The sequence below is a fragment of the Zingiber officinale genome, chromosome 10B (genome assembly GCF_018446385.1).
Source record: "Zingiber officinale cultivar Zhangliang chromosome 10B, Zo_v1.1, whole genome shotgun sequence".
Lineage (NCBI taxonomy): Eukaryota > Viridiplantae > Streptophyta > Magnoliopsida > Zingiberales > Zingiberaceae > Zingiber > Zingiber officinale.
The window spans coordinates 68500769-68515306 of NC_056005.1; the positions used below are offsets into that span (position 1 = coordinate 68500769).

A 14538-nucleotide genomic window follows, 5' to 3' on the forward strand; every position below is an offset into this window, starting at 1 on the left:
ATGACCATTTAAGGTAAGTTCTTTTTATACTAACTTAATAAAAGAACAAGACCTTAGTTATTATGGAAGTGTGTACTCTTAATCCTAATATAATAACAAGCACATATATTTAGTATTTATTTCTTTGACTTATCAAAGGGTGAAATTTAGCTCAATAAATCAATAGGCTCTATAAGTTAGAAAATGATATTACTTATAGTGTGTGTTGTTGATTATAGAAGGAAACTGTGTCCTAGTAATCTAGGTTGATAATATCCCCAAGAGGAGCTCATAAGGATTGTCATGTTAAACCCTGCAGGTGGACTTAGTCCGATATGACGATAAGGTTGAGTGGTACTACTCTTGGACTAAGAAATTAATTAAAGTGAGTTGTCAGTAACTCATTTAATTAGTGGTCATTCGACATCTTAAACACAGGGAGATTAACACACTCATTATAAGAAGGAGCCCAAAACGTAATTTGGGATTGGTGCGGTAGTTCAATAATAATTCTTTAGTGGTATGAATTATTATTGATGAAATTAAGTTGGGTGTTCGGGGCGAACACGGGAAGCTTAATTTCATCGGGAGACCAAAACTAATTTCTCCTCTTGGTCCCTATCGTAGCCTCTTATTTATAAAGTATTATACCGACCTATACCCACCTTTATATCCATCATAATGGGGTCGCCCAAGCTAGCTTGGAACCCAAGCTAGGGGCCATTCAAGACCAATAGGATGAGCCAAGTAGGTGACCGGCTAATGCTTGGAGCCCAAGCATGGTGTGGTCAGCCCTAAGAGTAACCGCAATCCTAAACTTATAAACCCAACTTTATCGTGGGACCTACTATGCCACATCACTGCCACATTAAAAATAAAAAATCTATAACTTTTATAAACCTCTTCCTATAATCATAAACCCAACAAACAACTTTATATTGGACCCATCACATCATTATCTATATTTTCTATTTACTATCTTATTTACTATTTATTGGACCTACTATGCATAGGACCCATGTGCATTTAATTTTATATTCTTAAAAGTAATATGAAGCCAACATCAAATTTTGGTTGCTGGCTTCTTTAATTCTAAGCTTTTTGAAGTCATGCAATGCAATTGAGTTTACAAAACCCAACTTCTTGGGTTGTAAGCCCACCATTGCAGACACCCTAAGAAAATTAAAAGGATTTTTATTTTTAAATTTTCTTATGTGGATTCCATGATTTAAAAAAAGAATAATATTTAAATATTTCCTTTTATAGCTTTCTACAAAGGATTGAGAAAAGATTTAATATCTTTCCTTATTTGTAGATTGAAAGGAAGATTTTAATTTTGATAAAACTTTCCTTTTTTGTAACCATGTTCATGATTTAAAAAGAGAGTTTAAAATTAAATATTTCCTTTTATAAGTTTCTACCAAAGATTAAGAAAAAATTTGATATCTTTCCTTATTTGTAGATTGTAAGGAGATTTTAATTTTAAAGATAACTTTCCTTTTTGGAAATCATCCACATGTTTTAATAGAGAAATTTTAATTTATATATTTTCTTTTATAACCAACCATGAAGGGATAAATTATTAGAGAAATTTCTATTTTAAAATTTCTGGAAACAAATTAGGAAGTTTTAATTCTTGTTAAAACTTTCCTTGTTTGACATTATGAGGTGGCCGACCATATTGTTTTAAGAAAAGGAAATAAGTTTTAATTAATTAAATTTTCCTTTTCATGGCAAAGTAATAAAGAAGTTTTGTCACGCCCCAGAGGAGTCTCTGTCCGAAGAAATTTCGGTAGCATCTCCCCTGTACGGCGGACAATATGAAACTTTCTACATATCACATATACTTCAGCCACAAGCGGCTGGAATGATAACAAAAATAAAAACAAACACCACGCAGTGTATAGAGATATTCAGCCTCTGACTGTCACAACCACGCAGTTAATAAAGATAATCAATAACAATAGGACTCTGACTCGAAATCCACCCTACTCCACTACACTCGTAAAGCTCAAATCCAACGAACTCACCTCTTCTGCCGTCCAGGCAGGCATATAGTAGAATAAAAACCAAACCATCCAAAAGACCATCAAACGGTAACAATCCGTACAATATCCATAAATAAAATCCAAAACAAAACTAAAACATAGTCTGATGGAAGAAAAACCAAAATAAAGCAAATAACAACCTAGTAGAGAGCTAGCTCTACGTGCAGATGGGGGGCCAGCGACTGGAACTGCTCCGGACAGCCTCAACCTGAAAATATCAACAATGGAGGCGGGGTGAGTCCAACACTCAACTGATATGCATAATAAAACAAATAACAGACAACACTAATCATGCGTACAGTCTCCTGAATATGAGGAGGATAAATGCAACTGAAATGAAATCAGAAGATAACTGTACTGACCGGATCAAAGTATAAAGGTAACAGGTCGTCAGACCGAGTGAGTCATAATCCTGTATGCATGTCAATCAATGCATCCAAACAAATGCAGCATATAAGTGCAGCAATCACAAGCAAATAAAAATGCAATAAATGCATATGTCAACCCCATACTCTGAAATCAATGCTCCTGTGCAATGACAGAGTAAACGGGAATACTCCTGTCCTGTGACCCCAAATCATAAATGGGGAGCTCAATGCTCTCATCTCCCGCGATACGAGGATATCTCACACTACCCATGAGTCCGACCAACGGAGCCAAACAAAGTCCACCATCTGCCGGCACGCTGCTACCCTAAATGCCAACGGAGCTAAACAGAGCGGCCGGCTACCACGCCGAGTCACCGACCAACGGAGCCAAACACCGCCACACACCAGCCGGATATACAAATCCATGGGTGATGTGTGCAGTATGGCGATGAGCTCAACCAAAGTAGAGCCGACAATCGCACAAAGCATGCAATCATGATGCATGATACTGAACATGGCAATCTCATGAATAACATGGCATGATCCATATAAATAGATACAAAGTGTGTACCACAAGAAGACGTATCAAATAGAAGGTACACAAATCGAAGAGGGTATCAAATAAACCCTAGGTCCAGAATATAACAGAGCATGTGGTTAGGTCACTACCTAAGGCATATGTGATCAGGTAGATAATATGCAGTGCAGAATAAATAAACAAACAACATGTACTAATCATGTAGTGACCAACCGAAATAAACAGGTAACACAATTACTGTTATATGTTAAACATATTATCATGCATATCAAAAGACATAAGTCAAAGTACCCGCCTCCGATAAAATGGTCCAAATCCGGACTCCGAGATACTCGTCTCGTATCAAACTCCTGTATCACAAATAGAAATATATTTTTATTTAGCTACAACTCTTCCAAATAGCTAAATAAAATCTCAAATCCTAACTTAGGGCAAACCCTAATCACATTACCCTCATTCTTCTCACACAAATTCATCTACACATGATCATCTAGCTAAAATAATCGAATTACACTATGATCTACAACTAAGACCAAAAACCAAATACCTTACCTTGATTCCTAGCACTGTTGCTGCTGAATGAATTTAAATGTCGTAACAGAAAGTCCACAGCACAGCCTTTCTTGGCTGGAATTCTTCACAAACAGAACAAGATGAGATCCGGCAAGATGATCACAAATCAAACCATGCATAATCTCTACTGACCTCTACAGAAAATGCACACTTCCTAAATTAAATCTCACACAACGAAAGATAGCAGCAAATCAAATTGATCAGGAGATACTGCTCACCTCACTGCTGTCTGGTTGAATCCGGCAGAACAAGTGTGCAAGCAGTTGATGCTGCCAGAAATAGAAACACTGCTGGAATCAAGAGGATTCACTAAACAACCACCAACTGGATTTCAATTCACTGTCCGGATCAAAAAGAGAGATCAAGAAGTCACGATTTCAACCAAACATTCCACCAGAAACCTCTATTCACATGGATCATCACTCACCTCAAAAGATCCCCAACCCCCCTCAATCGAAGCCACTTATGGCTCTGTGAACTGCTCGGGAAGGAGGAACAAAGGAATCGTTCGGCTGTGGAGATCCCAGGGCACTGCGTAGAGAAGGCCGTCGCTAAGGATGAGGAGGAAGATGAAAAGAGGCTTCGATCGGTGGCAGTGTTGCTCGACTAGGGCAGAGGAATCCTTGCGTTACTCCCTGCTCACCGGTGGCGATGCAGGCGCAGAGGAAGAAGAAGAAAATCGGGCAGAGGCTAGGGCTTCGATGTAGGCGAGACAGACTCGGCGGCGGTGGCTTCTATGGACGGCGTCGGCAGAGGAGAGGGGGAAACCGCCGGTGCCGGCGGTTAGGGCAAAAAGGAAACTCGGCGCGAGGAGTGGGCTCGGGTGCGCGAGGGAGAAGAACAGAAACGGCGATTAATGAGGGATTTTCGGCGACAATGTAAATAAAAAGGAATAAGAAATAAAAAGGAAAAAGATTTATAAATATAATCTTCTCCTCTCTTAAATAGGGTAGCCTAAACAGGTTTTTTTTCCGGACCCCGTTCTGGTCCCCGTTAACTCGTCCATACGAGCTCCGAAAAATCTCCAAAAAATGTCCAAAAATTCCGGAAAATTTCCTTATTCATAATCGCCTATTTTCGGTATTTTACAAGTTTTTTATTTAAATTTTCCTTATTTGCCAAGACCAAGGATTATAAAAGAGAGGGGTAGGGGTGCCTTCATGGCTAGCAACTCTATTATATTTTTCCTCCCTCTCTTCTTTGGTGGTTTGGTCTACCCTTCTAGTTCTCCCTTCTCCTTTTTCTTTCTTCTCCTTGGCCGAAACTCTTCATCTTTTGGAGCTTGGAAGGTGGCCGGACATTGCTTGGAGAAGAAGGAGAGAAAAGAGGCTTTGTTTCTTGCATCCCTTGGAGCTTGGTGGTGGTGGTCGAACCTCTACATCCTTGGAGGAGTCTTGGTGGCTGAAACTTGGTGAGGAAGAAGAAGAGCTTGGGTGGTTCTCATCTTGGTAGATCGTTGCCCACACAACATCCGAGATAAGAAGAGGAATACGGTAGAAGACCAAGAGGTCGTTGCATACAAAGAAAGGTAAAACTAGTAATTATTTTCCGCATCATACTAGTTTTTCTTTGTATGAATTCCAAACACAAGAGGCATATGATTCTAGATTTTCGAATTAGATATTCGAAGTTGTGTTTTTTTATTTTTTCGATCTTATGATTCGATTATTCCTTTTGGTTAAACCTAATGTTATTTTAGGAAATTAAATATTGAATTTCGTTAAGAGACTTTGTCGATGCAGTGGTGGATGCTCCCATACCTAAGAAGGTCATGTGCCTCGCCATGTTTGACCTAGGAGCCAATTTTCAAAATAAATATTTAATTGAATTTGTAACATAGGTAGATTTGGATCAATAGTGTTAAGTTTCGCTTGCGATCCAAGTCTAAACCATTAAGAATAGATAAGTTAAATTTGGAATCAATAATGTTAAGTTCTGTTTGCGATTCCGAATTTAATTTCTAAAGAACACAATAGGTTGTTAGGAAAGGTTCGACACTTGTACAAAATTTTTGTACAGTGGAACCGGTACGATCTTCCTAGGACCAACCAACAGAATGAATGTAAGTGAAGCGAGGACTGCTCCCTCCACCATTGACTCCTTAAAAATTTTCTCCGGTAGTCGAAGATGGTTCAATTGGAGTGTCCACTCCAGGAGCTTCATTATTGCATAAAAGGTTTGAGCCTTCTTCAATTGGTGAAATGCATCCTTACATAATTGACTGCCAATGAAATATCTATAGAAATCCTGTGCACTAAAAAGGGAATGATACAATTCCTGCATGCATGTAATGTGAGATAGACTATAAACAATATCAATATAAACAGAGCATAAATCAAAAGATGTGTCACATTCAATACAATCAAAATGAATTACCTCCATGAAATTTTCTAAAAATTCTAAAGAAGCATTGACCTTACCATCCTGAAAGGTACCTAGAGTCTCTAAAATAGTGAATGTGGCGTCATCTTGATCAGGTAAAGGATCTGGCTCTAGATCAAGTGCAATCAACGAAAGTGATTCTATGGTCTCCCCTACACTTCCATCATCAAAAAGTACAAAAGCATGCTCAACTGGCTCAACTGGTAGAAGAATAGTCAAAGAAAGTGATTCTTGGGTTTCCCCTACACTTCCATCATCATCAATAACACCTACAACATCAAGAATATCTAGAACAACAATATCATCAACAATAACATTATCAAAATCAACTACAGCATCACGATATAAAAGACTAGAAGAGTTATATAAAGTAGTAGAATCAAAGTCAAGAATATCACAAACTCTACAATCTATCTCCTAGGGAATTGATGTAGTAGTTGATCTGATAGCAACTATAATTGTGTCGATGAATGTGTTCTTGGCTTGAATTATGTTTCTTGTTGTTGCAAAAATTATTGTGACTGCTCCCTAAAATGCTGCTCAGGCTGATTGTGTTGAAAGTAAGGCTGATAATACTGGGGCCACTTAGAAATCCCTTATTGTGTGTTCCCATACCCTAATCCTGCCAATAAATCATACATGTCCAACTGATGAGTCTGATAATACTGAGCATCAAGCTTGTGATACTAGATCCTGGTCGAGAATACACTGGCAAAGGAATGAACATCTTTAGCAATCATCGGTCTAGTCCCATACTGCTGATAATTTACAGCCATAATCTCAATAAGTTCTCTGACCTAAGTAGATGTCTTGTTAACTAAAGCCCCTCCACTATCTACATCAACCATACTCCTGTCCATGGGACACAATCCCTCATAGAAGTACATAATCAGTAGTTGATTGCTTATCTGGTACTGAGGGCAACTAGCAACAAGTCCTTTAAATCTCTCCCAATATTCTTAAAACGATTCTCCTGTGAATTGTTGGATTCCATAAATACTCCTCCGAATAGCTACAATCCTAGAAACAGGAAAGAACCTCGCCAGAAACACTTTCTTCATCTTAATACAGCTGGTTATAAAGCTGGATGGGAGACAATACAACCAATCTTTCATAACTCGAAGTCTGCCTCTAAATCAGAATAATGGATGCAGAATGAATCAATTGACATATCTAATGCCCAAAGCTCTCTAAGAGTCTTTTCAGTGTTCTCCATTTTACTCATCAAATCTAGGGTTCTAATCACATTGAAACTCTGAAACTTCTAATATCACACAAGAAATTTCCTAGTTTTACTTGAAACACTCAAGAAAATATCATCAAACGACACAAGAAAATATACAAGATAGAATGTATTCATACAAGAGATGAAATAATTAAACCCTAACAATGTTTTCGAATTGTTTTTACAAGGAAATATAAATAAGAGATAAAATAGAAAGACAATGCAAGTAATAAAGCTAATTCTAACCTAAGTACAATTGCAGAAATTAAGAGGGCAACATGAAGTAAAGCATAACAAAACTAGCATGTAACAAAACCTAAAGCATGAAACAAAATCTAAACTAATTTATCCTAATTGCATTTAATCAAAACTAGAACTTAACGAAATTGAACGAACAAGACAAAGCAAGAATTAACCAAACTAAAATATATCAAAATAAACCTAACTATTAGTTGAAGCAATTCATCGAACACGTTGTATGCATGAAAGTACTTAAACATAGTACATACAATTTAAACATGAAAAATCAAGTTAAAACAAGCATTCAACCACAAAACATCAACACAAGTAAACATAAGCAATGAACATGAAATAAACTAAGAATTCCAACCATAATCCACATAACTTCTTCAAATACCAACGATTACCCTCGTCGTCACACGAAGACCCAGGGATCGAACCCCGAACTCTGGTGAACAGTAGCGCTCTGATGGTTGTTGCACACTTCGACAACGGTGATGGTGAATGAATCTTCCAACAAAGAACCCCTCTACTGGAAGTGGACAAAAAATAAAGATGGTATACTGTGAAATGGAAGAACCACCTCGCCTCTGGAATCTGCCGCCTGAACCCCAGTCGGAAGAAACTGTCAGAAGGTGGAGGTCTTGCCGAAGAAACCCTCTCCGGCAAGGTGAAGATTGTTGTCGTCGCTCGCAGCTTCCGCCAAGGATGCTTGTTGACGTCGCCACTGGAATTAAGAAGAAGAAGGTGTGGGTTGTGGAGATCCGACTGGCGACAGTGAAGAGAAGAAGCAGGGTCACCGACCGGAGAGAAGAGGAAGAAAGGAGAGAGCGCCGCGGGGGGTTGTAGCATGCCCTAGCCCGCAAGGAAGGGATCGTGAACCAGAGAAGATCCTCCATGAAGACTTAAGAAAGAGAGGGGGTTTCTCTCTTTCGATCTGGGTTATCCATCTTGATAAGAAAGATAAATGAAGATCTGGCCATTAGATCACGAGATAAGCGGTCTAGATCATTTGAAATTAGATTAACACTGATTTGATCAAACTGTCCATGTGGCTCCAGATCCGAATGGAGGGTTGGATGATTAGATCTGAGTGATGGAACAAGATTTCTCCTGATCTGGATCAACGGTTCACACTGATTCAGCTTGATCTCCTCCGTTTGACCTCTAAATCAGGTCAAATTCGATTCGGCTCGACCCTAATCCATGGCTCTTTGAATTTCCTACAAAACCATATAAAAACATGAAATTAAATTCCACAATTTGTAAGAAATTTATAATAAAGTCCAAAATAGATCCTACTCATAAAATATAATATAAATACAAAATTAAGGATGCGAGAAGGTAAACATGCAAGAATAAGGGCCAAAATAATGCACAAAAATGCTAGTTATCAACTCCCCCATACTTATTCTTTCTCATCTCGAGCAAATCAAACAAAATAAGAAAAATAACTAAAGATGCATTCCCCTAACAATTCTCAATCATGATTAGAAAATAGTGAAAGAAAAGTTACATACGATTATCAAATTCAAATGACCAAAGCATTCATGAATTCAATTCTTACACTAATTAACAAGCATGATAACTTCAATCATAATGAATAAACTGAGAATGATAATAAAATAAACCTCACAAGGTAAATGATGGTGGCTTTCCTCTCAAATACATACAATAGTAGAGCTCACTCAAGCTACTCTTGATTTATACACTACCATATGCTTGTTTTGCTTCTAATATCCACCACTATATGCATAAGAGTGCACAATAAAATAATGAAGGCATTATTTGTGTAAGAGAAACATGAATCAAGCAAATGATAGTGTAAGAAAAGAAGTGAAGAAGATAATGTAAAGTAATGTGGAAGACATGGACATAATGAAATGCTACAGAGATTAGTACAAGAGAACAATGCCCAAAAAGTATCTCATTCAACTTTCAAGTTAGCTTTCACAACTCCAATAAACATGTGAACAACCTCTACTCTAGCCTTTCAATAAAAATCCACTCATGATATACAATAATATCTCAATATCGCTACAATAAAGATTGTCACTCACAAAAATTCTACCACAAATTAATACAAAATATCATATTTCAAAGTTTTTCATAAATCCAATAAACATGTAGACAATCTCTACTATAGCTTTTTAATAAAATACCACTCATGATAGACAATAAAATCTAAATATTGCTACAATAAAGATTGTCTCTTCTAAAAAGGCATTTTTCTTTTTCTAAAGGGATCACAAACCAAAGAAGATCCTCCTGTGTTGTCCGCGTGAAGACTTAAGAGAGGGGTTTTCTCTCTTTCAATCTGGGTCGTCCATCTTGATAAGGAAGATAGATGAAGATCTGGTTATCGTATCACGAGATGAGCGGTCTAGATCATTTGAAATTAGATTGACACTGATTTGATCAAATGGTCCATGTGGCTCTAGATCCAAATGGAGGGATGGATGATTAGATCTGAGTGACAGAACAAGATTTCTCCTGATCTGGATCAACGGTTCACGCTGATTCAACCTAATCTCCTCCGTTTGACTTCCAAATTAGGCCAAATTCGATCCAACTCAATCCTAATCCATGGCTCTTTAAATTTCCTACAAAACCACATAAAAATATGAAATTAAATTCCATAATTTGTAAGAAATTTATAATTAAGTCCAAAATAGATCCTACTCACAAAATATAATATAATTACAAAAATAAGCATGCGAGAAGGTAAAAATACCAAGAATAAGAGTCAAAATAATGCACAAAAATGCTAGTTATCAGATAGATTTTACTTGACTAACCAAGTGAAAAATACTATTTTCTAATAGCTAGCTAGTAACTAAAGGTTAGACATTTAAGGACCAATTTTAGATGCCTATGTTTTTTAAGAAATATCAAGTTAGGGGGGATCTATTTTTCAATTTTACTTTTTATTTTTTCTTTAAAAAATTTTGAAAGATAATTTTTTTTTTGGAAATACTTTGAAAAACTTCTTTAAAAAATATTTTAAAAATACTTTGAAAAACTTCTTTAAAAATAGTTTGAAAAATACTTTAAAAAAATTAAAATTACTTTGAAAAATATTTTGTAAATTCTCCCTCAAACCTAACTTATGTTCCCTAATTTATAACTTATCTACAAGTTTATTGCTCTTGTTTATCATGCATTTATTTTTATCAATGCCAAAGGGGGAGAGCAAGGGTTTAAGATAAGAAAAATAATATCTATAAAATTTTAAATCATAACTCAACAACAATTAGGATGTTAAACATATTTCATTATGTTTTTGCTGCATATTTTTCTAACTTTAACATAGATTATCATTGCATCAAAAAGGAAGAGATTGTTGGTGCAGTTAGCACTAATGGTCAAACTCAGGTTTCAATGAATGATAAATGGTTTAAAGTTAAATGTTGTGTTTTCTAACCTTTTACCATATGTGCATGATTGAAAGGCTTAGGACCTGACACTAGGCTCGAGTCCAGATAGGTTGATACCTGGCAGGAAGTCTAGTTGGGTTCTTAGGGCTTGATAACTGGTTGAAAGCCCAAGTAGGTTAATACTTGGCATGAAGGCCAACTGGGTCTACGAGACCTAACAGCTGGCTGAACTCCAAATAGGGCATCTGCCAGAAAGACCTAGTGGGTCAAAAGTCAAGTAAATCTACAATGGTAAGTGAGGTAAGCAACTGGAAGATAAATCCAGTGAGGACGTGTTTCCGGTTAAGGGAATAATAGGCATTAATCTAACCTAGGATTTCAACGAAACCAAAAGTCAAGACCAGACAGTTTAGAGACTGTCAGAATACTTATTTTATATATTATTTCCTATTTTGCTAACTTAGTGGTGCAGGAAATCAAAACTAAAAGTTGGTTGGAAAAAGGATCTCTATGCGTTTGGGAAGGGTTTAGGCGCTCGGATGTTCGAGTGCCTGGAGTGGGTCCAAGTGCCTGGATGGGGTCGAACCCAGTCACGCCTGTAGTTGATATGACGTGCTCTGACTAGACGACACACGTCAAGGTCCAAACACCCGGAGTTGGATCAACTTTCGCAAATGAAGCTTTGTTGAGGTGTAACCATGTCAGGGGTCTAAACACCCGAGGGTGGTCTAGGCACCCGGGGGTGGTCCAGGTGACCAGAGGTGGATAATCCAGCTATGAAGCATGATCGGATAGGCCTCAATCTAGGCGTCCAAGAGTGGTTCGGGCACTCGAAAAGACCTATAAAAGAGTCTTCGATCAGCAACCTCTAATAACAATCTTCTACACTAACTCACATTCATTTAACTATTTCAACTTTGTTCTGTTGTTGTCTTATAACGCTGCTTCACCTAAATGTTGCAAAGGGATCAACTCCACACCTGAGCTCACAACTTCTTCATCCATGTGTTGATAAAATTTAATTTACAGTTATTTGTTTTATTACTAAGGAAGTGTAGGGTTGTTACACTTGCCTTATTTTTGTACTCGATTCTTTGTTAGTGAATTACCCATCAAAATAGTCCAAAGGTCCTGAGTCTTGGAGTAGGAGTCGCTGGAGGCTCCGAACCAAGTAACCGATCATGTTCTATTTTTCTCGTGCTTTCTTTTCTTTTATTTCATTGTGCACTCACTTTTCCTTTAAGTTTTCAAAAAGATAATGTTTTTTTAATACACGTGATTCATCCCCCCCCTCACGTGCCCAATGGTTCTACAAGTGGTATCAGAGCTCGGACTGCCAAAAGGTCTAACAGCTGACTGTGTATAAGAGCTATGGTCTAATCGAATCATGTGAGTAGAATATTAACCTCAAGCAAAGGAAGTGGGGGCTCCCATGTCTAGATCAAGAGGACTAGACATCGGGTAGGAAGTCCTGGTGGATAACTAGGGAAAGAAGCCCTAGTTGTGGCTAGGCAAGGATGACCTAGTAAGTTAGTTAAACTGAGGGGCAAGGAAGTCCTAATAGGTCGGGTGGACTGAGGGATAGGAAAACCTAGTAGGTCGGTTGGACCGATGGGTAGGAAGACCTAGTGGGTCGAGGATCGGACATCAAACGGATAAGCTTTCTGCTTGAGGGGGCATGTAGTCCTTCGTTTGAGGGGGGATTGTTGGGGTTGCAAGGATGCAAACAACTCACATTAAAAATATATGGGAAAGATCATTGGCTTATAAGGGAAAGATATCTCCATTGGTATGAGACCTTTTGAGTAGAGCTCAAAAATAAAAACAATGAGAGCTTAGGCCCAAAGTGGACAATATCATATCATTATAGAGACATCTAAATTCCTTTGTTCATAACAAACACAACTAAATTTGTTTCTTCAAGTGCTTTCTTCATGGCTTCATTCAGTTTGTTTTGAGTTGAAATAAATTTTCATACTTGATTTGTAAGTTGCAAAACCTACTGCAATTATCGATGGTATGTCCTATTGCTTCACACATCTCACAATATGATTATTGTGTCCTTTAAAAGTAATCAGAAAGGTTTCCCCATTTTTGCCTATACACTCCATATCCAGGATCAAAACTCATCGAGCAATCATCTGTATCATGTTAATTTACATCACAAAGATGATAATAGAGATTAGAAAATTTCACAGTATCAAATTGATTGAATCATTGATTTTGAGCATCCATTTGGCTTTATCAGAGAAAAAAAAGAAAATGTAGTAAAAGAGAAAAAGAAAAGAAATCTAGATTAATCAAATTGTTATCCAACTAATATTGATTGACACAATCCCTGGTAACGACACCAAAAACTTGATGTGGACAAATCCGTAAGTATACGAAAGTGCCGTCAAGTAATAAAAGATTGAATCCGCAGGAACTGTGAATCAAGTACTAGTTAAAATGACAAAATAGATTATCTAGACGATCAAGTTTGTGTGTGTGGTCATGAGAGCAAGTGAGAAAGCTTGAGTTGAGAGAGCAAGAAAGAGAGGCTTGAGAGAGAGGCAGAGAAGAAGGCAGAAAGATCACAGAAAAAAGGAAGAGTGATCAAAACAAGAAGACAGAGTGTGATCATAAAAGAAAGACAGAATGTGATCAAGGCAGGAAGACAAAGTGTGATCATAAAAGAAAGGCAGAATGTGATCAAGGCAGGAAGATAGAGTGTAATAAAAGTAGAGAGACAGAGAAATCACAGAAGGTTTAGTGGTAAAGGGCAATTCTAGGACTTTGATTTAGCCCTAAATGATTGTAAACACCTAATCTATATTTGGTTTCCTATCCTCAATGGGTATTTATGTAGGTAGACCATCCTATGGTATCCAATGTGAACTTTTACTTCTACAATAGTGTATCAACCCTAATCATTGCCTACTTTAAGAAGGATCGTAACAGTGATCAAAACCTAGGGGGGGCCCTGTCACTAGATCCCTTGACCTCTAATTAACCATTTTTCCTACTACATGACAATAAATTTAGTTTGATCCATTTAGCTCTAACGGACTAGGGTTTCTTGCGGCATACCGAGTTGTACTTTCGTATTTGACTCTCTACGTCTTGGTTTTCTACGAGTCAAAGAGTTGGGTTCTCCTTTCGGTTCATCCCCAATCCCTCATGGAATACTAATCTAGTTCTTTTGGCATCGAGGTCATATTAATACAGTAGATCCGGACCATAAACACTCATTTCATCGAACAAGAAATATGCAAACATATAGATTAAATGAAAAGATGTTCAACTATCAAAAGAGCTACTCCCTACATCCTAGAATCGTGAGAACTACTCCATATCAAAGGAATTACAATCCAAAGACACAAATGAAAGTATTCATATAAATCAAAACAAAGAATAGAGATAGAGAAATACTTAGGGAGAAGATTTTTGTTGTCTTCGGAATGATTCCCTTACACCGAGGTGGACGGATCACCGGAATGGATGAAGATGATGGCTCTAGGGTTTCCCCTAGAGGGGGAACCCTCTCCTAAGGAGGAGGACGAAGTCCTCTGGTCTAAGATTCTTAAACAAGGGTTTGCTTGGCCCTTTTATACCTCCTCCCAAGTTATTTAGATCTACAGGTTTATATGGCTCCACCAAAATAGATTTTTTGACTTTTAGACCCAGTTTTCTTGAGTTGGACCATAAATCAAAGTTGTAAATTTTGAAATTATCTACATTTCCATAGGTGGTTCTGTAACGCCCGCCCCTCATGTCATACTTAGACTACCCTAAAGGGATGGGGTTACTTAGACTTACTTGACATATA

The 14538-nt window shown here is 37.5% G+C and overlaps 1 protein-coding gene across 2 annotated transcripts; it reads right to left on the bottom strand.

Moving 5' to 3' along the window:
* Positions 1 to 2189: 2189 nt before the first annotated feature.
* LOC122028601 lies at positions 2190 to 8457 on the bottom strand. 2 transcript variants are annotated; one of them, XM_042587444.1, is made up of 3 exons: positions 7761 to 8301; positions 5927 to 6157; positions 2191 to 2235 (listed from the first exon to the last, which is right to left on the bottom strand). In XM_042587444.1, the coding sequence occupies exons 1-3, from the start codon at positions 8203 to 8205 to the stop codon at positions 2231 to 2233; spliced, it is 681 nt and encodes a 226-aa protein (XP_042443378.1). In that variant the 5' UTR covers positions 8206 to 8301; the 3' UTR covers positions 2191 to 2230. The 2 variants fall into 2 exon arrangements, 1 of the variants encoding a protein (XP_042443378.1); XR_006124876.1 differs by lacking the exon at positions 5927 to 6157 and having other exon boundaries at positions 2190 to 2235; positions 7739 to 8457.
* Between the last annotated feature and the right edge of the window lie 6081 nt (positions 8458 to 14538).